Source organism: Vicugna pacos, chromosome 4, assembly GCF_048564905.1.
Source record: "Vicugna pacos chromosome 4, VicPac4, whole genome shotgun sequence".
NCBI lineage: Eukaryota > Metazoa > Chordata > Mammalia > Artiodactyla > Camelidae > Vicugna > Vicugna pacos.
In genome coordinates, this window is record NC_132990.1 from 73332550 (window position 1) to 73355577 (window position 23028).

Here is a 23028-nt window from a genome sequence, read left to right on the forward strand (position 1 = left end):
TGATCAGGCCCCAGCTCCTGCCCCAGGCACTCACTTGCCCATTTATTCATTCATTGGGACTGAGGGATGTGGCAGGTAAGAGGCCACAGCCCCTGTCCGCAGTGTTATCTCAGACTGAGGGCAGTTCCCACCTGAGCCTGGCAAGGTGTTTTAACAGCATGAGCTTGAAAGTCCAAACCAACTGTGTCACTTAGGAGCTTGTGGCCTTGGGCAAGTGGCTCAGTGTCCTCATCTATGACATGGGAATAATCAGGATTCAGAGAGCTAAAGGTAGCCATTATGAGAAAAGGGCTGTTCAGAGTCTTTGAGGGAGGAAACCCTAGCCCATGGTGGGGTCCCATCTCCAGACCCTTGCTCATGCGGTTCCCTCTGCTGGGGTCCATTTTCCCAGGGTCTTGGAGGCCGTGGGAGGCAAAGTAGGGCTTCCTAACCAGCTGGGTGGTCTAGGAAAGTTCCTGGAGCAGTCTTTCCAGTGCTGTAGTCAGCAGTGCCAGTGGAAGGCCACCTGTCTCTAGAGCCCATTGCTGGAGTCACACCCAGGCTGGAAAGGTCCCACCCAGTGGGAAGAGGGTGGTCCAACCCAACACAGGGCAGTAGGCAGTGTGTGTGCCCCAGGGCATTATCTGCACTATTTAACCCTCACCACTTGGCTGTTTAACCTCTGTCACTTGGCTGAGGTCACACAGCGAGTAGTGGGGACTGGAATGCAAACCCTAGCTCTGTGCTCTTCCTGCTGCTCCACCGCCCCCTTGGTGCAGAAGCCAACAGGAAAGCTAGAAGAGCTTCCATTCCACACATGCTTGTGGAGCCATCTGTGAGCCACACCCCAGGCCAGCAGCTGACAGTTTGGGTGGAGGGTGGCCAGGATAAGAAATTTGGGGGGTGACCTTTGAAAGACTGAGGAGTCTGGTGCCACTTTTGACAGAAGTGAGAGGGACAGACCTGGAGTTGGCCCTTGGAGAGCGGTGCTCAGTGGAGTTTGGGAGTGGCAGGCATGGCTGCGGTGGCCCAGTGTGACCAGCAGAGGGTGCATGGGGCTTGTAGAATCAGGTCCAGTCCTTAGCGCTCAGCCAGGGGAGCTGGGAAGAGGGACTGTAAGTTCCTCCTTCACCCCCAGGCAGGTACCCAGCCCAGAGGACTCCCTGGTGGACCTTTGGGCTTCTGAGGAGCTGGACTTGGCTGACAGTGAAGCTTTGTGTCTTTAACCCTCAGCAATGAACGCTCTCCGATGGGAAGGAGGCCCCCCGCAGAGGCCCCTGTTCCTTCCCCCAGATTGAACACCATCACTGAAAGGCAGTATGGAGTGGTCGTTAAAAGCTCCAGCTTGGGAGTCAATCAGACCTGGGTTCAAGTCTATTTGCCAGGCTGAGCCTCAGTTTCCTCTCCTGTAAATGGAGATCTAGGAATCTCTATCTTGGGACAGTTACGAACATACAATGAGATCGTGCTTGGAAATCTCTTAGCAAGGGGTCTGGTGCTGGTATGTGCTCAGTACGTGGTAGCTAAAAGAATACGAGATATATTCAGGTATTAATACCCCAGACTAGGCCTAAGTTTCCCACTTCTGCACTGCACCCCGCTCTGCCCACATCCCCTCCGTGAAGGATCGGGACTGGTGGGCCTCTGGGCCTTGCAGCTCTCCTGTCTGCCTCTGGTCATCTGAAGCCACAGCTGTGAGTCGTCTCCCATGCCTGCAGCAAGTGCTCGGTAGACAGTGCTTGTGAAGTCAGTTAATGATAGCTCCTGTTTATTGGGCATTTCCTTACATGTCTGTAGTGCCCCATGGTTTACAAAGCGCTGTGTAAGTTCGTCTATGGAGCAGATTCTAAAGGCCCACGCTGTGCAGGGAGCTGGTGGCGGGGATATGGTGAGCATGAGAGACCCGGACCCTAGGTCTACCCTCAGGGAGCCCACTATCTGGGGGCAGGGGAGAGGGGGCTGGCAAGTCAGGAATTAAAGGGTATTTGCTTAGCTGCACCCTAACCCAGTGCCCTGACGGGTGGAGGGGTCATGTTTCATGGTCACAGGGGCCTTTCAAAGAAGAGTTATCAAAAAATAGGAGGGGTAAGAATGTTCCAGACAGAAGGAGCAGTGAAACAGGCATGGAGGTGAAGGGTGAGCAGGGCTGATGAAAGAAGGGTCGTGAGGCTGGAGGGGTGGGGCTAGGGGAGAGCTGAGGCAAGGTGTGCAAAGTGAATCCTTTGTGGGCCTTTCTCCTTGCACACCTCCAGGTCTGGGAGCTCAGCTAGGAAATCCTTATTTCAGGCCAAACCCGCTTCCTTCGACTTGCTAACAGCCACCACCATGGAGCATTTCCTACGTGCGCGATGCAGTGCCAAGCACTTTATGCGCATTATTTCATTAAACCCATAACACAAAGCAGCTACTATTTTTAACCCCATTCCACAGATGAGGAACCTGAGGCTCAGAGGGGCAGTCTCTGCAGAGACCACAGGGCCTAGGAATAGCAGCGCTTGGATGCAGGCCCCCACCCCGGAGCCTCAGTGTTCCCATCTGCACGCTGCACTGGGGAAGCTGGAAGGGGCCTGCCTTGAGCGTCCCCGGAGGTCCTACCGCCCTCAGACAGGCAAGTGGCCGCCCAGGCCAGTGCTTGGCGTATCACTTTCAATTCCTGGGAAGAAGGTTAAATACGTCCAAGGGGCCAATTGAGGCGCTGGCAGCAAGGGAAGGAGCAACCAAGTGACTTTCAAAGGGGCCTGAATGCGTGGCCAGCCCCTCCCTTGGAGGAGGGGGCCCAGCTTCCTCCCAGCCTAATGATATTCTGGGCTCAGCCCTCGTCTTTGGCGGCAGTTTAACCCGAGCTGGGGCGGATTTCTTTCTCACTGATCTCAGCTTGACACTCAATTAGCACAAGAATGGGAGGAGGAAGCCTGCGAGAGGCACCTCCCAGTCTCCCGGGGAGCACAAGGGGAGCAGGCGGGGAGACAAAAGGCAGTGGGCAGGGGGGCACCCGCGCCCTTGCCTCCCCCGCAGACGCTGCCATTGTCTCCCTAGGAGCTTCAGAGGGGATGGAGGCCAACGCCCGGCCTGGCCAGCCTGCTAGAGGGACAGGGGTTGGGGCCCAAGTCCCTCTTCTGTGTGGATCCCAGGGGAAGACGTTTGGGTGAGCCAAGCCTATCAGGACACAGTGAGCGTCAAGAATCCTGAAGGCATAACAACCTGGGGTTGGGGCTGGACACATAGGGGTCCATGGACAAGTTACCGGTTCTGAGCCTCAGTTTTCATATTTGGAAAATGGAGCCAATAGTAGCCCCTGTGAGAAATCAATCAGATAATGCCTATAAAGCACCTGGCAGATGCAAAGTGGGCATTCAGTGCTCTTTGAATAAATACATGTTAAACTATTACTGTTACTAATTAGGAGGATGAGTAAGGTAGGCCTGGGGTCAGAAGAAAAGAGTTTCTAAGACTGAGAGCCAGGCATTCACAGAAGGGGCTTACTTACTCACGAGTGAGCTCCCAGTCTCTGGGCTATGCAAGGAAAAGTTGGAGGCCCCCCTGCCTGTTGAAATGTGGGAAGGATTCCCACTCCTCTGGACGGGAAGGAGTGCCTCTGGCCTTCCTACACGCCATATCCTGCCCACCTCCACCTCCCGCAGTTCCTTGGGACATGGGCTTGGATGTGACTTCCTCTGGGAAGCCTTGCCTGATCCCGGGGCTGGAAGGGGTCCTCCTCCAGCTCTTTCGGGCCCCTGTGTTTCCCCGTCATAACATTGATTGCACTGTGTGGTCTGTTTTTATGTCTGTGTCTTTTCCAGAAACATCAGCCCCAGGAAGGCAGGGACCCCTTGGTTTTGTTCACCGTTGAGTTCCCAGCACCAGCACTGGACCTGGCACTTAACCGGTGCTCAATGTTTGTTTGTCAAATGGATGGACCTTTTCAAAAGCTCTCTACCTCTCCTGTTCCAGCCCCAGGAGGCAGCAATTCCCAGGGTTAGAGGATATTCAGCTCAGAGGTGGGCGAGGATGAGAGGTCCTTACCTTGTTGGCAAAGAGAAGCCATTAAATGACTTTCAGCAAAGGACTGATACGTATTCACTCATTCATTCATTAACTAACTCATTCAGCAAGCACTTACCAAACCCCTACAATGTGTTAAGCTCCTTACTATGAGCTAAGGATCTAAGATGAGTCAGGCAAGGTTTCTAGAGCTCAACTCTGGAAGAACCAGTGAAAATATCTTTTTGCTGAAAGGACCTTAGGAGAGCATTTGGCCCCAAAGCCTTATTTACAGATTAGGGAAACTGAGTTCCACATAGCATGGTGAATGTGGGGCCTTTCCATTTGCCATAGGATTCTTTTGTGCTTTTAGAGGACCAGAGCTGTGTCTCATTTGTCCTTATTTTGCCAATGCCCTGGGACAACGCCTGGTACACTGAAGGGGCTTAGGGCCATCTGTGGAGCTGCTGTACAAAGAAGCCGCAGCCAGACGGACTGAGGTAGGAGGCAGGCAAGCCAGAGAAGGAGGTGCAGGTGAGAGGTGATAGGGGTGGCAATAGAATTCAGGGCTGCAAAATCAGCTTCGGAAGGAGACAAATACAGATGTGGTGACTGGATGTAGAAGAGAATTAAGAACAACGTCAAGGTTTCTTGCTTGGGTGTTTCAGTGGATGGCAGTGGTGTCCCTGGGATAAGGAACACAGGGGAGCCTGTTTTAGGGAACGAGGCACTGTGCCAAGAACTCATTTAGTTCTCTGCAACTCTACGGGGGCTGTTATTACCTTTATTTTACAGATGAGGAAACTGAGGCACAAATATGTTAAGGGACTTAACCAAAGACACAAAACAGGAAATGGTGGGGCCTGGACATAAAGCTGGTATGTAAACTCCCACCTCTTAGTGATGACTCTGTCATTACATTCACCCTTAACCACCAGGCTATACTTCCACCAACTTTGGAAGTGTGGCTTAGATGCCCTGGGACATTCACTTCACTCCCTTTCTGCCCTGGGCTTTGGCAACAGGCTCCAGTGGTCTCCCTATCTTCTTCCCTGTTCCCCTCCAAATCAATCTCCACACTGCAGCCGGGAAGGATATTTTAAAAATAATGTCTCGCTCACCCCCACAAATTCTTCACACACTCACATGCACACGCGCACACCCCCCCCCCAAATCCTTTAAAGGCCTGTCATTACTCCTAAATTAGAGACTGAAATTCTTACCTGGCTCACAAGGCATGATTCGGCCCCTGCCCACCTTTCTAGCCTCATCTCTTCCCAGGCCCTCTGCTCCCCAATTTCCACCTTCTTCTCTTGGTGCTCCAGCGTGTTCTCCCACCCAGAGCCTTTGCACCTTCTGTTCTCACTGAAATGCTCCCAGAGGTTTTTCTGTCCTCACATCCACTTAGTTAACTCAACCCAGGCTTTAGAGTTCAGCTCAAGTCCAGTCCAATCCTTTTTTTTTTTCCTTTAAATCCTTATAACTTCATATCATTTCTTTCAGTTTGAGATTTTACATTTATTAGCAGGACTGGTATGTTTATTTGATTAATTTCCCCCACTAGACTGTGAGTGCCCTAAAGGCAGGAACGTTGCCTAGTCCGTTCACCACCGCATTCATTAGCACCAACCTAAATGCCTGGCACACGGAGAAGGTGCAATAAATATCCGCTGAATAAGTGAAATCCAAGTCAACAGTGAAAGGGGCAGTTGGATTGCGAGTCGATGGCTCAGGAGAGAAGTTTCTGGGCTGGAAATAAAGATTTGGGGGTCACCTCTAATTCAAGTCAAGAGGCGTGGACAGGCTCGCCCAAGCGGTGTGCAGACTGAAGAGAATTTATAACTAATGCAAGAGAAACAGTAATGTGGCTCACAGTCATGGCGGAAAGATGCCGGGGCTCCCCTCCGCCTAGCTGTGGCTCGTGCAAGTCGCTGCCCACCCTGGCTGACTCCCGTCCCTAAACGGCACAGGAGGACCGACTCGAAATCCCCCAACAGCGCCCGCGACCCTCCAGCCTCTGCTCGCGGCTCCGAGCCTTCCTCCAATAGCTGAAGAGGAGTCTTCCGGGCACCGCCTCTTCCGTCAGCGGCGACCGGAAATTGGGAGGCGGAGCCGGAAGTCGATGGGAGTTTCCTGTGAGCTTGGCTTCCTCAACATGGCAGCGCCCTTGTCAGTGGAGGTGGAGTTCGGGTGAGTCACAGAGCTGGGGCGCCATGGGGATGGATTGAAGTCGTCGGGCCCGGAACTCCCCTCCCTCTGCCTTGGGGCCTGTCACGACCGAATCCCCGAGGCTCCCGGCTACTTCCCTGAGCTACGCCACCCGCCTCGGAGAATCTGAGAGGCTAGGTCTCCCTGGGCGACGAGGCCGTATGTCCGGGAATAGAGGCGCACATCCCGGCGTGGAGGTGCGCTCTGGGCACTCCTCAGTGCCCTGAGCCCTGCCGGACTCAAAAGCCTTGATGGTTAGCGGGAGGCCTCCCTACCCTCTTTGCCAATCCTATTTCGGACCAGACCCGTGTGTCTGGCATCTGAGCTGCTAGGACTTAGAAGAACCACCCTTCACCCTCTGATTTCTGACTTCGGGCAGCAATTTCCGTTTACATGGCTCTTGGAGTCCTGTTTCTCGTGGGAATGTGTAGCTAAGACGGGACTCCTTTCCTCTCTTTTTCAAGATTTGGTGGTGTTAAAACAGAACTGAACCCCTTTCAGTGCATTCAGCATACTTGCTGAGTGCCTTCGGCAGCTCTTGGGTCAGGTGGAGATATGAGGCTAAGATAGCACAATTGAGGAGACTAACTCTGACAGTACAGTATGCACTGGATGAAAAGTGCAGGATTGGGGCACCAATAACTGAAGAAACACAGACCAGGGAGGAAGTCGATTCAAGCCGCTATCTTCTACCTTCTACAAACAGAAGGTTTGTTACATGATTTCCAAGCTGAGAGAAACTACAGAGCTTAGAGAGAAGGCAAAGAAACTGAGACCGTAAGAGATGGATGGTATAATTTCTAGAGTCACATGGGAAAAGCTGGGACTAGAATTGTGTGCATGTGAAGATAAACCACGGCTTATGTGAAAGGAAAAGTCTGGGATGGGAATCTGAAATATCTGCCTATAAATGCCTTTCCTTCCATTGGATGCCCCCAGTTTCTTTCATGTTTTCCCTTCACTGCGTAGTCCATTCACCAGTCATTTATTGAGTGCCTACCATGTGCCAGGCAGTGAGCCAGGCACAGAGGATACAAAGATAAATAGAACTTTGTCCATGCCTTCCAGTATTCAGCATTTCTGTCTCTTACAAGGGGGTAGTCTCATGACTGTTAACTGCATTTTAATTGATGATATTGTCTGGCCCTGTGGGTCCAATTAGAACTATGCTAGTCTAGCCTTCTGACTATTTTACTTCACTGACTCTTGGCCCAGCTATGCTCCCCCATACCCTGGGGATTCTAGAAGGATATCTGCTACTTTGACAGGCCTCAGCAGAACTGAAAAGGGAGATACTGCAGATTGCCAGTGTTAAAGTTTACCTATAGCCTGCTTACCTTTCATTCTCACTGAGTCAGACATGGTTTTTGTTCATCAGAAATGTCTTCTGTCTGCCAGGTACTGTGCTGGCAGCAGTGGGGAGGTCATAGGAAGACGTAGTCCTTGCCCTCCGGAGCTTACTGACTAGCTTTTCTGGCTTGACCATCTCAGCCTTCCTAACCACCAAGAGCAAAAGTGAACCCTGACAAGGCAAGCCAGTGTTCCCTCCACCCACTACCGCCATGTCCCATGAGAATTTCAGCTTCTCGGGAAGCAAGAATGCCCAATATGTATGCCAAGCTCAGATTCCTTTTCTCTTTGTCTCTGTCTCAATGCATGTTTTTGCCCCTGGCCTTTCTTCCATTTCCTACATCTCTTAGCACACTTTCTTCACCTTTTATTCTGAACCTAAGTAGATTTACATTTACAAAGATGCCTTGCGCATCATTCTCTCCCTTTTGTCCCCAAGTGCCACCATCATCCTTGAAGAGTCTAGTTTAGGACTTTGCCTCTTTCCCCTGAGTAGATGTGGTCCTTTCAGTCCCACCAGCTCTCATAGACTCTCTAGAAGACCTCTCCCCGCTTTCTCTGTCTTGTCAGTGACCAGTTTGCCCATCCTTGTCTTGCCTCCTGAACTGTCCTTAGCAGAGCATTTTCTCAGGTCACACAGGATTCAGAGTGGGTAGTACATATGTGTTTTATGTCCCTGTAGTCCAGATGTGAGATTCCCTCTTCCTTTTCCCTTTTCCTCCTTCTTGAGTCTGAGAGGTATTGGCAAAGTAAGGGAATGCCATTGAGGTCAGAGAAGAAATGGGGGAAATGGGCATTTTCATTCATTCAGCAAATATTTCTTGAGTGCCTACTATGTACCAGGTCCTATTTTAGGCAGACTTGCATTCCAGCAGGTAAAGGGGAAATAAATAAAAATTAAAATATTTAAGATAAAAAGATGAAGATAGTTAGGAAAAGTGGAAGCCCTTGTGGGACTGTTTGTACCAGTCACTGGTACCAACAAACACCTCCCACCAAGAACTGGGGATTGGAGGGAAGATGAAGTAGCTTAAGATGTAATCCCTTAGTGGAGTCTGAATAGCAAATCCTGTAGGACATAAGAGAGTCTGGCTTTGGTTTTCTTCTGGGACCAAATCAGTCCCCTTGCCTGCCTCCCTGAATCACTCCAGAAGCTGGGCATGCACCTTCCTCCCCTCCAGATGTGCTGACAGCAGAAATGCCAACCCCTCCCTCCAGGGCTAGTGAGCCCAGCAGTGGCTGGTCAGTCTCCGAGCCAGACTGGTTCTTCATCCTCATGTGAAGGGAAAAACAGCCTCGGCCTCTGAGCCTGGCACCACCAGGTTTGGCCAATCTGGGTTGTTTGCCTAGATCCCAATGTTTCCAATTCCCACTCCTCTGACCCCCCAACTCCTGTCGCCCCTTGCCTGTTGCCCTCCCCCACCCCAGCTGCTGCATATGCCAGCCCCCACCTAGGAGAGAACGAGGCTCTTGGAAGGGGATAAATGGAGGCTCTGTGCGGGCCTGCAGCTGAAATGGCCCTGCGTGCGGCCACAGATGGGCCTCCTCTCCCCCTCCACGTTTCTGCATCAACAAAGCATGACCTTGTTTGGATGACAGTCGCCCCATGTTTCCCCCGTGACAATGCTTGCCTTGCCTTTGCCTCCCAGTGGACTGTCTCAGGACATCTCTGTTCTCTGAAGTTGGGAAAGGGTGATGGGGTGGGAGGCGTCACATCCGTCAAAAGTCTGTTAAGGCCTTCTCAGTTAAGATCCACGTGAAGTCTGAGGTGGGGGTCAGGGGACCCAGAGGAAGAAGCAGTGTGGGGCACTGAAAGAGCCCGAGTGTCTGCAGCATGAGCCCTGACTTCTGGACTTGGCTCCCAGCATCTCTGTTGTCCCAGCCGTCCGTCGGCCAGGTGCTAGCGCACAAATGAACCAGACTCTGCCCTCAAGGGGCTTTCTGACCCTTGGGGAGTCTTTTTTTTTTTTTTTTTTCTTTTTTTTTCTGTGAGAAACCAGTAAGAATTCAACTCCTAGTTCAGCCACTGCCTGTCTGGCCTTGGACAACTTACTTAATCTTTCCTGGCCTCAGTCTGCTTCCCCATTTGATAGAATTGATGATGTCTGCCTCTCTACCCCCTTCTCTGGCATTCCTTGAAGATGAAACAAGATGATGCACATTCTTGTAAATGGCAAGGTTATTGCTAAGCCCAGTGGGGTCTCTTACCTTCCAGCACTGTGGTGTGCCCACCAGGCCAGCAGCAGGGGGCACAGGCAGGGGCATTTCAAAGCCTCACTCAGCCAGAGAAAACCTCTAGATACACAGGGTGTCCAGTGTGCCATGTGGTAGCTTCTCAACATTTTTGCAGATGGAAAGACTGAGGCTTGAGAAGATAAAGGCATGTGCTCAGAGTCTCACCATCAGGCGAGGTGGAACTCCGGAGCCTGTGCTCTGCCGCTGCCCCTGTATGCTAAGCTACCTCTTGAGAAAACAGAGGAGGAAAAATAAGGGTCTGCAAATTGGGATACTTAAATATTAGTAAAAATTGTTTCTGTCCTACATTACCATACAGGAAGCCACATTTGAGAATGATCACTGGTACCCAAGGTGTTCTGAACCTTGGTCTCTGCATCTCTTGGGCGTTGGTGCCAGCCCCCTCCTCAGTTTTCAGTCTCAGCGAGGCGTTTGCAGGAGCTCACCCAGCTCTTTCTCTGGCCCTCCTTTGCAGAGGCGGTGCGGAGCTCCTGTTTGACGGTGTGAAGAAACATCAGGTCACCTTGCCTGGGCAGGAGGAACCCTGTGAGTATGGGCGCCACTGGGCAGGAGCTGCTCCACAGGGTCACCCTGCCCTGTTCAAGTGGGATTGGGTAGGATTCCCTGGCCAGTGGCGGGGGAAGGAGGAGAGAAGAGCTCCAAGTACTCTCCCCCATCCTCTCTGGGACCAGCTAGCTTCATAGGAAGGAGATGGCATTGCTTAGTTCTTACGAACCCAGGTTCTGAACTTGGGCTTGACTTTGAGTCCCCTGAGCACCTTAGGCCAGTGACCTCACCCTTCTGAGCTTTCGTGTTTTTATCTGTGAAGTGGAGGTGGTAGTCCCTATCTCTCAGGGTTGCCAGAAGGTGTATGCCAGCTATACCTATTAGAGACACGAAGCATCTCTATTATTGGTAGCCTTCGTCAAAAATGGGACAGTGTAGATGGGCTTCCATTATGATGAGACGATTTGGATGAGGAGAAAAGTGTCCAGCCAAAAAGGAGGTTGGAGGAGAGAGATTGACTCAGGGTGACCGAGGAGTTTTTCCATTTTTTCATTTGAATACCTGTTCCTCTTTCTTTAACAAATATATACTTAGCACCTCCTGTGTGGCAGCCCATGTCCCAGGCACTGAAGAGACAGACCCTGCCTTCAGACGGGGGGGGGGGGGTCAGGGGGCGGAGATCCAGTGGGGTAAATATCAGTGTCGCCTAGAGGCAGGGGCTGGATGTTGCAACTGTGGAGGTGCTTTGCAGCCCTAGTAGTGGATCCTAGCGAAAGCAGAGTGTTCAGGAATGGGAGCCCATCTCACCTGGGGCTGAGACGTTTCTGGGAAGAAGAGGAAGTCAGTTGTATGAGGAGGCAGGGGAATGAGGTTCCTGGAGAGGGCCGTAGGAAACGGTCAAGTGAGGTTTGATCCTTCTGGAACTGGACATGCATCTGCCGGGAATCAGACAGCTGTTGCCCAAATTCTATGGCTACCAAGGCTGTCTCTGAGCCTCCCTTGGGTTGGAGAGCAATGGCATAGGGTGGGTTGGTGTGCCACATTCAAAGGCCTGGGACACTCACCAAGGAACAGGGCACTGCCTTCTGGAGCTGGCTGTCGGCAGGAGCCTAGGGTCCCACGTTGGAACCGTGGGATTGTGTCTCTGGTACGGAAAGACCTGGGATGATAATGGTGGTTTCTTGGTTTGACAGATGGCCATGCAGCCTTGGGAGGGAACAAGGGGGTCTCAGAAGCCTCTGAAAGATTCACCTGGAAGTTATTAAAATACCACAAGTTGTGATTTATTTCTCCCTGCTTTTGCTTGACATGAAAGTCCCAGAGTTTAATAATTCCAGTCCTTTTTATTTATTCAGTGGCTGAATGCTCACTGAGTGCCAGGTGTGGAAGTAAGTACTTTATTCCTTCCTGTAGTTGGCACATGTATTTATGAGTGCCTCCTTTGTGCCTGGCACTGTACTAGTCACTGAGTACTTGTGGTGAGCAAAACAGATATGGTTCTTGCCCTAATGGAGCTTACAGCATGACGGAAGTGGAGCCGAACAGTGAACAGGTAAACACGTAAACATGTAACCGTACACGTGGTCATCACAGGTGGGAGGAGGACAAAAGGGTGCTTTGAATGAGATAGCAGGTGTTAAGAGAAGGCCTCTTTAAAAAGGTGACTTTGAGGCCAAGGCCTGAGGAATGAAAAGAAGCCAGCCAAATAAACTGGAGGGAGGGCCGAGGTGCATGGGGCCCATTCCAAGTAGAGGCTGGAGGCCCCCCGGGGCAAAAGGCCTTGGGGTGGTCAAGGAACTGAAGGAAGGAAGGCCAGCGTCATGGGTCACAGGCTGAGTTTGGCAAGGTAGTCAAAGCCCCAGTTGGTGGTGCAAATAATTGTCACAAATTCTTAGATGGTAGCTACCATTATTATTCCTATTTTAAAAAGTGGATGATATTACTTATATGTGGAATCAAAAAAAAGGGGACACAAATGAACTTATCTACAAAACAAACAGACTCACAGACATAGAGAACAAACAGGGTTACCAGGAGGTAAAGGGGGTGGGAAGGGATAAATTGGGAATTCGAAATTTGCACCTCTTGGGGAGTGATGGAAGTGTTAGCTATCTTGATTATGGTGGTGGTTTCATTGGTGTGTACATCTACCAAAATTCATCAGATTGTACACCTGAAATATGTGTAGTTTACTGTGCAGGAATCATACCACAATTAAAGTGTTCTTAAAAAAAGAAGTGGAAACCCAGACTCAAGAGATGTCAGAGGTCTTGCCCCAGATCATACAGTTATTGAAATGGCAGAGCTGGGATTCAGAACCAGATGTCAGGGTCTCCACAGTCCTTATGGTACCACTGACCCATCACCATCTATCCCAGGAGGTTCCCTGAATCACACACCTCAAACGTGCAATGTATTTTCTGATTTTTATACTTTCTTTTGTGCCTCTAACTGCTACTTATTTCAATTTTCATGATAACCCCAGTAGATTCCCTATTGACAGGGAAACAAAACCTCAGAGAGAGAGAGGAAAAGAGTGACCTGTCCAAAGTTAACTCAGGTAGGAAGGCTAAGACCCAAGTTTTTGATCCCTCATCCTCCATCTACTGCTTGGGTGCGTGGGGGCCTATCCTCACCTCTCTGGGATAAAAGGAAAGAAAGCAGGGCAGGCAGCTGAAATGGCCCTTGTGCTCAGTTTTGGGGCCCTTGGCTGTAGATCTCTACCTCTGGCTCCTATTTTTGCTCTGCTGTACCCAGAGGCATAGGTCACATCACAGCCGCAGAGCTGGTTGGCAGCTGCCAGGCCTTACCCTGGCACACGGAGCCCAACAGGAGGGCAGGGGCCTGGTGCCACTGGGAGAGTCATAGTCTTCCCCCAAGCCTGTGCCCAGATCTGCCGTCTGGCAGCTTTCCCGGCCCAGGGGCTGCCACTTGGCCAAGCAGGTCTTGGAGACTCCAGCAGAGAAAAATAGCAGCCATAAGATCATGGATTGTGACAAGTCTTACAAACCAGGGGACTCCAGGGCCCTGGGTCCAGGGCCAGGGGAGAGCTTCCAACTCGGCCAACTTGGGAGAAGAGGATGAGCAAGGCCAAAAGGGCTGGGCTTGCAAGAGAGAAGCCCTGGCAGTGTGTGATTGCAAATTAGTGATTCCTGCAGGCCTCTTTTTTCCCACCTGTAAAACAGGAGGTTGGGCTAGATTTAGTCTTTATTGAGTTGATTATCTATTTGACATCTGCAGTTTGGAAAAGTTGTTTCCAGATCTAAGTATACAGTTCTGGGAAGCAGGGTGCACTGCTCTAATGAGAAGTTGTGTGTCTAGAGGGAGCCTTCACAGCCATCTGCAGGAAATAGGCCATCTCCTTTATTGGCCAGGATTTGTAAGCACCCACCAGCTTTGGACATTGTGGCCACTGGGAGCTGGCTTTTGTGCATCAAGGAGCCCTTCAATTCAAGCTCCCAGTCCTGGTTGGTCAGTGGCTTGGAGAAAACCCCGAACCTCGTTAGTCCCAGCGTCAGCATCACCTGCCTCAGCTCCCAGGAAGAGACGTGTCTGCCTCACCTTTCCCTGCCCCTCTTCCTCTGCCCTGCATTGTGTTAAAGGGTGCCTGGTGCGGGAGGCAGGAGCTGCCCGGGAGCTCCCAGGCGCTTTAAACTGCTTAGCATGCATTTCACAGCCTCTCTGGGGCCAGCTGTTCCTTTCTCCGCTCTGGGGCCTGTTTGCTGATCCCCTCCCCACCACCCTCTCCCCCTCACCCCTCCCAGTCCCTGTGCAAAATTGCTTTTGAAAAGATCCACTTTCTGCTTAATTAAACAATGAGGAGCGTCCCCTCGCACATCTGTAAACCTCCTTCTGAGGCCAGTTTAGCCCACAAACTGCTCCATTCTTACCCCCATTCACTTGTAAATGGACCCTCTGATGTTCCCTCTACCCTCTCTTCTCTCTTACTCCCCCCATCCCAGCTCTTTCTTCTCCCCTTTCAACTGGGGGTGGGCTCCCAGAAGAGCCTCGTCTTGAAGCCTGGTGGACTTGGTGGGGACAGGGGCGGCTTAACCTATGGAAGAGAAGACTTAGGGGAGCCGGCTCTCCCAAAGCTGTGTTGTGTGCAGAAGAGAGGCCACATTTGTTGGCCTGGTCCCCAGAACCAACCAGGCTTGGTGGTGGGAGGGCCAGGAAGACAGATTTCTGGCTGGGAGGAAAGCTCTCCCTGGGGGCGGTCAAGAAGGGGATGAGGGTCTGCTGCAGCTGGGATGCAGTCTCAGATGAGACCTGGAGATTGGTCTCTTTCAGGCCAGAGAGCTAGCATTGATACCTTTGGGGGCCCTGCCGCAGTGGGTGGTCATTGTCCCCAGACAAGGACACATCCACTGGGGCGAGGGATTTTGGTGGGAGCCTTTCTAAGGAGGGGCATGGGTGGTGCCTGATTCCCAGCAGCCTTTAGGAGAAGGTTCTGGTTGCCCACAGGATAAGGAATCCTAAGTCACTGTGGGCAAGTGTACATTCGTCTTGTGTGTTTGACACTGTACTGGGCCTGCTGCTGGCATTAGGAGTTTGGGTTATTATCCTCATTTGTCAGAGGATTACCCTGAGACAGGTGAAGTTACTTCTTACCTGAGGCCATCTAGCACATAGCCTGGCACCTCCCCACTCCAGAATCCCAGCTCTTAACCACTCCTCCATGGGAACAGCAGCTCCCACTCCTCCTTGGGAACAGCAGCTCCCACTCCCGGTGGACAGGCCAGGTCCCAAGGCTTCCTGTACCAGAAAATATATTTGGGTGCTTATCACCCTCCTCTGGTCCTGTCTGCCCAGAGGCAGTCTGGCTCCCACCACCCACAGCCTCAGAGTATGATCCCTTCCACCTGGGTTGGCCAGGGAACAGCTTAGGGACTTGAACATCTAACTCAGTGGAAAGGCTAGTGTTGGGGCCCCTCACCACTCTCCCAGTGCCCCCATTCCCTCTCTGGCTCTGATAGAAAGGTAGTGGATCCCACAGAAAACCCCAGCCAATCCCAGCACTATCAGCCCTCCAGAGCTGCCTGAGCATGTCCTTAGGTCCCTGGGCAGAGCGAGTGGCAGCTTAGGGCAGCAAGAGGGACTGAAGGATCGAGGCTCTCCGTCTGGCTCAGAAGAATTACAGCGTTGCTGTGCTGGGCATGATGCCAAGAGCTTTATATGGATCATCTTATTTGAGCCTCACAACCACACTGTGAGGCGTTCTTCCCATTCCCATTTTACAAAGAAGGAAGCGCAGAGAATTCCTTGCCCAAGGTCATATAACTAGGAAGTGATGGAGTCGAACTCAGAACCAGGACTGAGTCCCTGTTCTTAACCTGTCCTCCTCCTCCCTCCATCCACAGTTGTCCACATGCTCAGTAAACATCTCAAGGGCGTTTTATGTATGAGGTTCCATGCTGTGTGCTGGGGCACACACCTGGGTAGTACCCCTGGGGTTCCCGAGACAGGAGAGGCCTCTTCCCAAGCAGCCCCTTCTCAAGGCCTACTCAGGCCCCACAGAGTCCGGCCCCAGCTACCTCTCTGCCCTCACCTCATGCTGATCTTCTGGCCTTCTCTGTTCTATTACCTTGAACTTGCCAATTCCAACCTGCCTTAGGTCTTCCCATATGTTCTTCCTTCTGCCTTGAATGCCCTGCCATCCCACCCTACTCCTACTTCAGGCCTCAGCTTCAACATTAACATCCTCAGAAAAGCTTTTCCTGATTCCACACAAAGGAAATAGCATTTGTCAGAACTAAGTAATGCCCGCCTCCCTTGCTGTCCTATTAGCTCCATGAAGGTAGGCTCTCTGTCCGCCTTGCTCACCGCCATCTCCCTAGCACCTGGCACATAGTAGTTGCCCAGTAAATATTTGTCTTGTGAGTGATCGCATGGAATCCCATGTGGGAAACCACCCTTGGTAGCAGTGGGAAGGCAGGAGGCCATGGGGAAGGTGAAATTGAGATTCCCCAGAGCCATCCCCAAGCCACCAGCCCCTAACTCTGCTTAACCCTTCCTCCTCCCCTGGGCGCCTTTGGAAGCCGACCATCTGGCTTAGAAGCTATTTGCATATTGTCTGGGCCTCAGCAAGCCTAGCAAGATGTCCCTGGGGGTGTGTTTCAGGCCAGGCCTAGTGGCCCTTGCAGCCTGCGAAGGGAGTAGGGAGTTCCACCTCTCCCCACCCCCAAATCCAGGCATGGGGGAACAATACTGGTGGTGATGCAGTGGCCTCACCATGGTAACAGGCTACCAAGAATGTGGGCAGGCCTGGGGGGGCGCAGAGGAGGGAGGGAATGACCTCAGCAAAGAGGAGCATCATGATAAATGAGCCAGCACCCGCAGCTGACTCCCCCCGCCCCAGCCCACCCCTCTGGGACTCCATGATGGTGCCATCACTTGGATGACCCCGACATGACCATTAGTCCTCCCCGACCGCCCAACCTACAAGAGTAAAGCAGAAGTCCCCTTTTGGAGGGAACCAGGGCTATTACCCGACTGGGTCCTAGTTCTGAACAGCCTGGCCAGGGCTGTGGAGGTGCAGCTGGTGGCCCTCAGGCTAGGCACTGCCCAGTCCCTCTCAGCGCCTCCGCGCACACAGGCACAACCCCGCCCGCCAGGGCTGGCTGATGGATGTGTCAGACCCCGGCAGCTCTATCGAGCGGCCGCAAGATATATGGGCTGGCGGCCCACCAGACAGTGCCAAGATGGAGGCCAAGGGGAAACCTCAAAACCCAGGCCTCTGGGAGGAACCCAGCCAGGAGTCAAAATGGACTGCAGCTAGTTGGAGGCAACACTCCCCATCCCCTGCCCGCCCTAGGAACCGTGGGGACTCTGATCTGCTTTGTTTAAAAGTAGAAATTAAAATTGAAAGGCACAGTCTCACCCTGTGGACACTTTGCCATGGCCCTGTGCTCTGCTGGCGTACGACCCAGGGAAGTTGGCACAGAGCAGAGTAAACCAGTCCATCCAGGGTGCAGCTTGTCTGCTTCCCAGGAGGGTGGCAGGCAGACCAATGAGAATGCCTTAAAACCCTCTTCAAGCCTGGTCCTGTGTGTGACACACGCTGGGCCTAGACTGGAGAGAGCCTCGCCTCGTCTTGTCTGGCAGCCTTTCCCTCGCCTGCACGCCAGGGCTCTACCTCTAGGCAGGGGCACCGAGGCACTGCTTGGGCCCTTCTCCACCTTAGCCTCTGAGCTTTGTCTCGGGCACAGGCCCAGGACAGCAGACTCCTCTGAGACACTGACTCTGGATGAGGACAGCTAACCTCCAGCCTCCTGCTGGCTTCCCAGAGGCTAGCTGTCTCCCCAGGGCCTTCAGTCCTCAAGTCATCTCAGGGAGGAAACAGTCTCCTGCAGCCTCAGGAGATGCTCTGTCTGAGGAGTGGATAGTTGAGAGCCATAGCCTTTGAGGAATTTATAGAGCCAGGTTTAGTGTGCTGTGGCCTGGGACCTTGCTTCCAGAAAAGGAGAGGTGGCCCTGGGGACAGGTGGCTCTGAGCCTCCAGATGATGTACAAAGAGCTTGGTGGCTGTCCCAGAACCAGAGAGGCAAATCTCAGTGTCCAGCTGAGCAGAAGAGGCCCTCCTGACCCTGAACCTCTTGCCTCTTCAGGGTGGCCGGCCCTGGCCTGGAGGGCTCTACGAAGGGGGTGTAGTGGGGCAGTGATTTGTCAGCGTCTCTGGCTGGGGAAGGATCCTTCTCTCCCTCTGCCAGAGGAAATTAACTGATGTTATCAGCTCAGCAATTGTTTTTCTTCCCTCACAAAGGGAAATATATGCAGACCCTTCCAAGAGCAAAGCCGAATTCTCCCCATCTGGTACTGGCTGGAGAGATAAAGGTGTAGGGGGATCTTCAGGGCCCTCTCAGAGGCCTCTCTGTGGCCGTTTCAGACCATCTTCTAGGACTAGTGGGTGGGGGTCTGTCTCTCCACCCTTTCAGATGTGACCATTCCTCCTGCTGTCTGCCTTGAGTCCCCATTGCCTCTTCTTCAAGCCTTTAGCAGTGCCAGGTGCCACTTTCTCTGAAGACCTCTCTGGCAGGTCACTGGCCTTTCCAAACCCATTTCCTCACCGTGGGAATCCACAAGTTCAGGGGCTGTGACAGCCTGGGCTAAGCCCCATGTTCACTTCCTCCTAGCTTAGGCAAGGCCCTGGGGGCCAGGAATCATTTGGATTTAACATTAATTTGTTTTGTGCCTTCCTCTCCAGGGGACATCCGGAACCTCCTTGTCTGGATCAAGAAGAATTTGCTAAAAGAGCGGCCAGAGTTGTTCATCCAGGGAGACAGCGTGTGAGTTTCTTTCTTCCCTTCCCTGAGGAGGGCAGGCGTAGGGAAAGAGCTTTGAGCACTTGTCCTTGGGTTCAACTATAGCCTTCTCTGGGTCCTGTCCTCCCGCTCTGTCCTCCCCATACCCCTCCAAGGAAAGGGCTACCTCTGTCCAGCTCTGTCTCAAGTTTATGTTCAGTTGTCTTGTTACCACATTGGACCGTTAGGATTTAAAGCCCAGATCAGGAGATTGGTAGATTTATCAAAAAACTTAGATTCTGCTTTCTGACTTTGATTTTTTTTTTAGCAGTAGAAATACCTCAAATCTATAATGTGTACAAAGACTTATAAACAGACAAAAGCAAGAGATCTCATGGCTTCACTTTAAAGCTTACTTAGGAGTTAGGTATTACAATATAAATTTACTGCTTATAAATAACAGTTGGAGTAAGCTGAATTTGCTTGCTCAAATCACTAAGGCTTACTATTGATGAAAAAGACATTTAAGATTTCTTGACAAAGTCTGAAGGACCCGTCAGAGTTCTGAGTTCTAAAATTATATTCTGCTTTCTGGTTGTCACAAACTTGCTGCAGAACCTTGGGCAAGTTACTTCACTTCTCTGGGCCTCAGCTGCTCTCTTCGTACAGAAAGTACTGAGAAAAAGATACTACCCAAGGACTTTTTCATCCCTTGACAGTCTAGGACAGTGCTCTCCCACAGAACTTTCTGTGATGACAGAAATGTTCTATATCTGTGTTGTCCAATATGGTAGCTGCTAGACACATGAAGATATCGAACCCTTGAGATGTGGCTAGTGGACTGAGGAACTAAGTGTTCAGTTTTAATTGTAATTTAAATTTATTATTTATAGCTATTTTTTATTTATGCCTTTATTACACTATATTTTTAAATTGAAGTATGGTTGATGTACAGTATTATATATTTCAGTTATACAGTATAGTGATTCACAAATTTTTAAAGGTTATACTCCATTTATAGTTACTATAAAATACTGGCTATATTCCACATATTGTGCAATACATCATTGTAGTTTATTTTATACCTGATAGTTTGTACCTCTTAATCCTCCAATTGTAATGTAAATTTAAATGTGGCTAATAGATACTGTGTTGGACAGCGTGGGTCTAGGATTACAGGGAGTCAGTGTGAATGTGCACACTCACATGTGCACATGCACACACATTTGTGTTCACTGGGGACATCCCTACCCCAGCCTAAAGCTTCTATATCTGTCCCAGGCCCAGCTTAGCCTCCTAGGGAAGGATCCAGGTTCCATGCGCCAAGAAGTCACTTTACTTCTACAACAAGGCAGCCTAATCTGTAAAAGAAGAGGGCAGGGCCCTCTGCCTGTAAGCAGAGATCACCTGCAAGCCCTAGGGGATAGGGCTGCCATACAACCCTTTGCTCAGGTCGTGGTTCAACAGTTATGGAGGTCACCCCCAAGGACAGCAGTGCTGATCTCAGGCATTCAGGGGCTCAGGGCCACTGGCAGCCTTCCTTGATTCAGAGAAGCCAAGATAGCCTCATTTTCAGGAGGGACACACAGGAGACCATGAACAGTGAGGTTAGACCCTTGGAAAAATAGGCCACTACTTGGTTCCCGTGCTAGACGCTGGCAAGCAAGCACCTCACACACTTCATCCCGCTTCATCCCCCCACAGAGCTCTTTGGGGAGGCACTGTCATTTACTCTGTTTTCAGATGAGGGAACTGATGCTCAGGGAAACAAAATGACCTGCCCGAGGTCTGGGAAGTGGTAGTCGAGTTTGCATCCATTTTCTATCTGGCCCATAGACTATCCACCTGGTTTTCTTTAGATTTGGACTGTCAGCTTCACTTCCTGGGAGATCTTTAACAGGGACCTCCATATGAAAAGCTCCCAGCACACTCCTGCAGCCCCAGTGTCTAAGCCTCTACCCTTGCTGCTGTCTGCTCCCGCCCTTCATGCCCTGCTACTCACCACCATCTTTCCCACAGGCGGCCAGGAATTCTGGTGCTGATTAATGATGCCGACTGGGAACTGCTGGTCAGTACCTCAGGGGACAGCCTTCCCTCAACCCCTCCCCTCACTGCTTTAGTAAGAAAGCCTTAGGCCTCTCATCATGCCCAAATAGGGTGGTTGGGTAATCCTCTATCCCAGTCTGGCCTCCAGACTGAGGCCACGCCCTACCCCCATGTGAGGAAGGAATGGATAGCTTTGGGAAGTGGTGAGCTCTCCTCCATCCTGGAGATTTGCAAATTAATGTTTGGGGTACCCCTTTTTTTTTTCTCTGGTAAATTCTATCTTTCTCTCCCAGAGCAGCCAGGCCTCCCCTTCCCCTCCCAACACCTGGGGAGAAACTGGAAAAGTGCCCTTGACGGTCTTCTCATTTCTCTCCTGGACCAGGGTGAGCTGGACTATCAGCTTCAGGACCAGGACAGCATCCTCTTCATATCCACGCTGCACGGCGGCTAAGGGCCCCTCTCTGTGCCTGGGCCCCCTTGGGGTGGGGGGAACAGAACAATCAGACACCCCCTTGGGCCCTGCTTCCAGATCTCCCTGTCCCCCTTGGCTGCTTTCTTCCCTACTCTGTCCCCTGAGCTCCCTCCAGGCAGGGAAAAGAGGCCAGGTGCTAAAAATGAGCCTTTCTCAGGCACGTGAGCAGTGGAAGGCAGGAAGGCAGGCAGGCGCCTTAGCCTGGCACACCCTCTCCCAGTAGCTGAGATGGGGGAGGGTGCCCCTTAGTTTGTCAAGAGTGGAGAGGGGTCTCTGTGGCCAGGTGACCCAGCTGCCTTCCACTCCCTGTGTCTCAGTCTAAACACTGAGTGACCGCTGACAAGGCAGTCCAGCTCCTGGGCCACAGTGCCTTCCTGGGGAAGATGAATGGACCTGAATAGCTGATGGCAGGCCCCTCCCTTCTCAAAGACTGGAGGAGTCTCCGCCTCAGTTTCCCCATCTGGACAGCAGAGGGCTCTGCCTGTCCCCCACTGATATCATTATGGAACCCCAGCTGGGGTCCCCTATTCAGTGCTGACCCCCCTCCCCACCCAGCAGCTGCTCTTCCAACCACACCCCTCCTCCTGCTCCCCCATCCACAGCCCTTGACCCTGGCTGGCCTTCCCCAACACAGACCACCAGATGGGCTCCTGAGACCCTCCCCCCAGCAAAAGGCTGCCTGCATGCAGCTCATTCCACTGGGGGTAGAGAGAAGGAGGGTGTAGGCTAAGCCTTGGACTGGCAAGTAGAGGCCTGGGGTGGGGGGGTCAGTGTGCCTCAGTTTCTTCCTCAACAACTGAATTTTTATAGTGTCTGAAAACTGGGGAGATACTTGATGACACAAATGTAGACTTTATCTCCTCTCCCACCTCCTGCAGGAAGCAGGATGGGGGCAGGCAGCACCTGGTAGGCAGGATGGTTTGCCCCTCCCCCCTCCATCCTTTCTGGAAGTCTTGGGGCCTCAGTGCCCGCAACAGCTGGCCTTAGGCAAATAAAAGACTAGGTTGTTTACTAGCCTTGCCTGGAACTTCATCCTTAGAAACCAGTGGCACCCCACATCCCCCTCAACCAACCATGGTCTTTGGTCCAACCTCTCTGTCCTCAGCCTAGGGCTTTCAGAACTGCCCTTCACCCGAAAAGGGAGCAAGGGTTGAAACCCAGACTATCTGCAAAGGGGTGATAGGGCCATCTGGAGAAGGGGGTGGCAGAGCCAGTGTCTGCTGCCCAGGCTGGGTCCCAGGACACTTCCATACTCATCTGTCCGAGGCCAGGCTTTGTCCCCTCAGCCGCAGCCATCAGCCCCAGAACCCAGAATGGAGATGGCATGGATAGGGCTGCTGAGCCCCACTTCCCGTTACCGGAGAAAAAGCTTTTTTTGAGGGAGACCTCAAAAAAAAAAAAAAATTAGGGCATTAACATCATCCTGCCCAAAACGTGGCTTTTCATTAAATGTCAGTAATTCAAGGTGGAATTTATCTCACTCTGTGGAGATAAAAGTGCCAAATGGTTGTCCTAGTGTTGGGGGGGTGGGGAGAGGTGTGCACATCGTTCTCAAGGACAGGTAACCCCCTGTCTGGTGAGCTTCTCTCCAGCCCCACTGCAGATGGAGGCCTCTGGGGTATGTGTGTGGGTGGGGGTGGCCATGTTGAGGTTATGGGTGCAAATTAAGGCCAGTGTGGGTCCAGGTGCTATCTAGAGGGGCTGTATGACCAGTCTGCACTAGGTGCTGAGGCTAGATTCTCCATGTTAAGGAACAGGGCAAGCGACAGCCTCACTTTAAGCATCAGTCTGTCCCCTGATTCTTGTAACCTGGTAGTGCCTTCCTCCCCCAGCCCAGCTGAGCTTCATAGTGCCCTGTTACCCCATCTGGGATCCAAGTCCTGGAAACTGGGCGATAGGAATCCTTTCCTGCCTGCACTGGGGAGAGGAGGGGTATAAACGGGTTACCCTTTCCTCCACAATTAATGCTGAGGAGTAGGGCAGGAGGATACCTGGGGAAACCAGGTTCTC

The 23028-nt window shown here is 51.9% G+C and overlaps 1 protein-coding gene and 1 long non-coding RNA gene across 3 annotated transcripts; one reads left to right on the plus strand and one right to left on the minus strand.

The window, feature by feature from the left end:
- Positions 1 to 6062: 6062 nt before the first annotated feature.
- On the plus strand, positions 6063 to 22032 carry URM1 (ubiquitin related modifier 1). The gene is made up of 5 exons (XM_006205462.4): positions 6063 to 6150; positions 10229 to 10299; positions 18464 to 18545; positions 20520 to 20568; positions 20929 to 22032. The coding sequence occupies exons 1-5, from the start codon at positions 6083 to 6085 to the stop codon at positions 20995 to 20997; spliced, it is 339 nt and encodes a 112-aa protein (XP_006205524.2). The 5' UTR covers positions 6063 to 6082; the 3' UTR covers positions 20998 to 22032.
- LOC140696174 (uncharacterized) lies at positions 10726 to 17740 on the minus strand. Of its 2 annotated transcripts, none has more exons than XR_012072288.1 (3): positions 16749 to 17740; positions 11325 to 11511; positions 10726 to 11195 (listed from the first exon to the last, which is right to left on the minus strand). It is a non-coding gene; the product is annotated as an uncharacterized lncRNA (long non-coding RNA). The 2 variants fall into 2 exon arrangements; XR_012072287.1 differs by having other exon boundaries at positions 14872 to 17740.
- Positions 22033 to 23028: the final 996 nt, after the last annotated feature.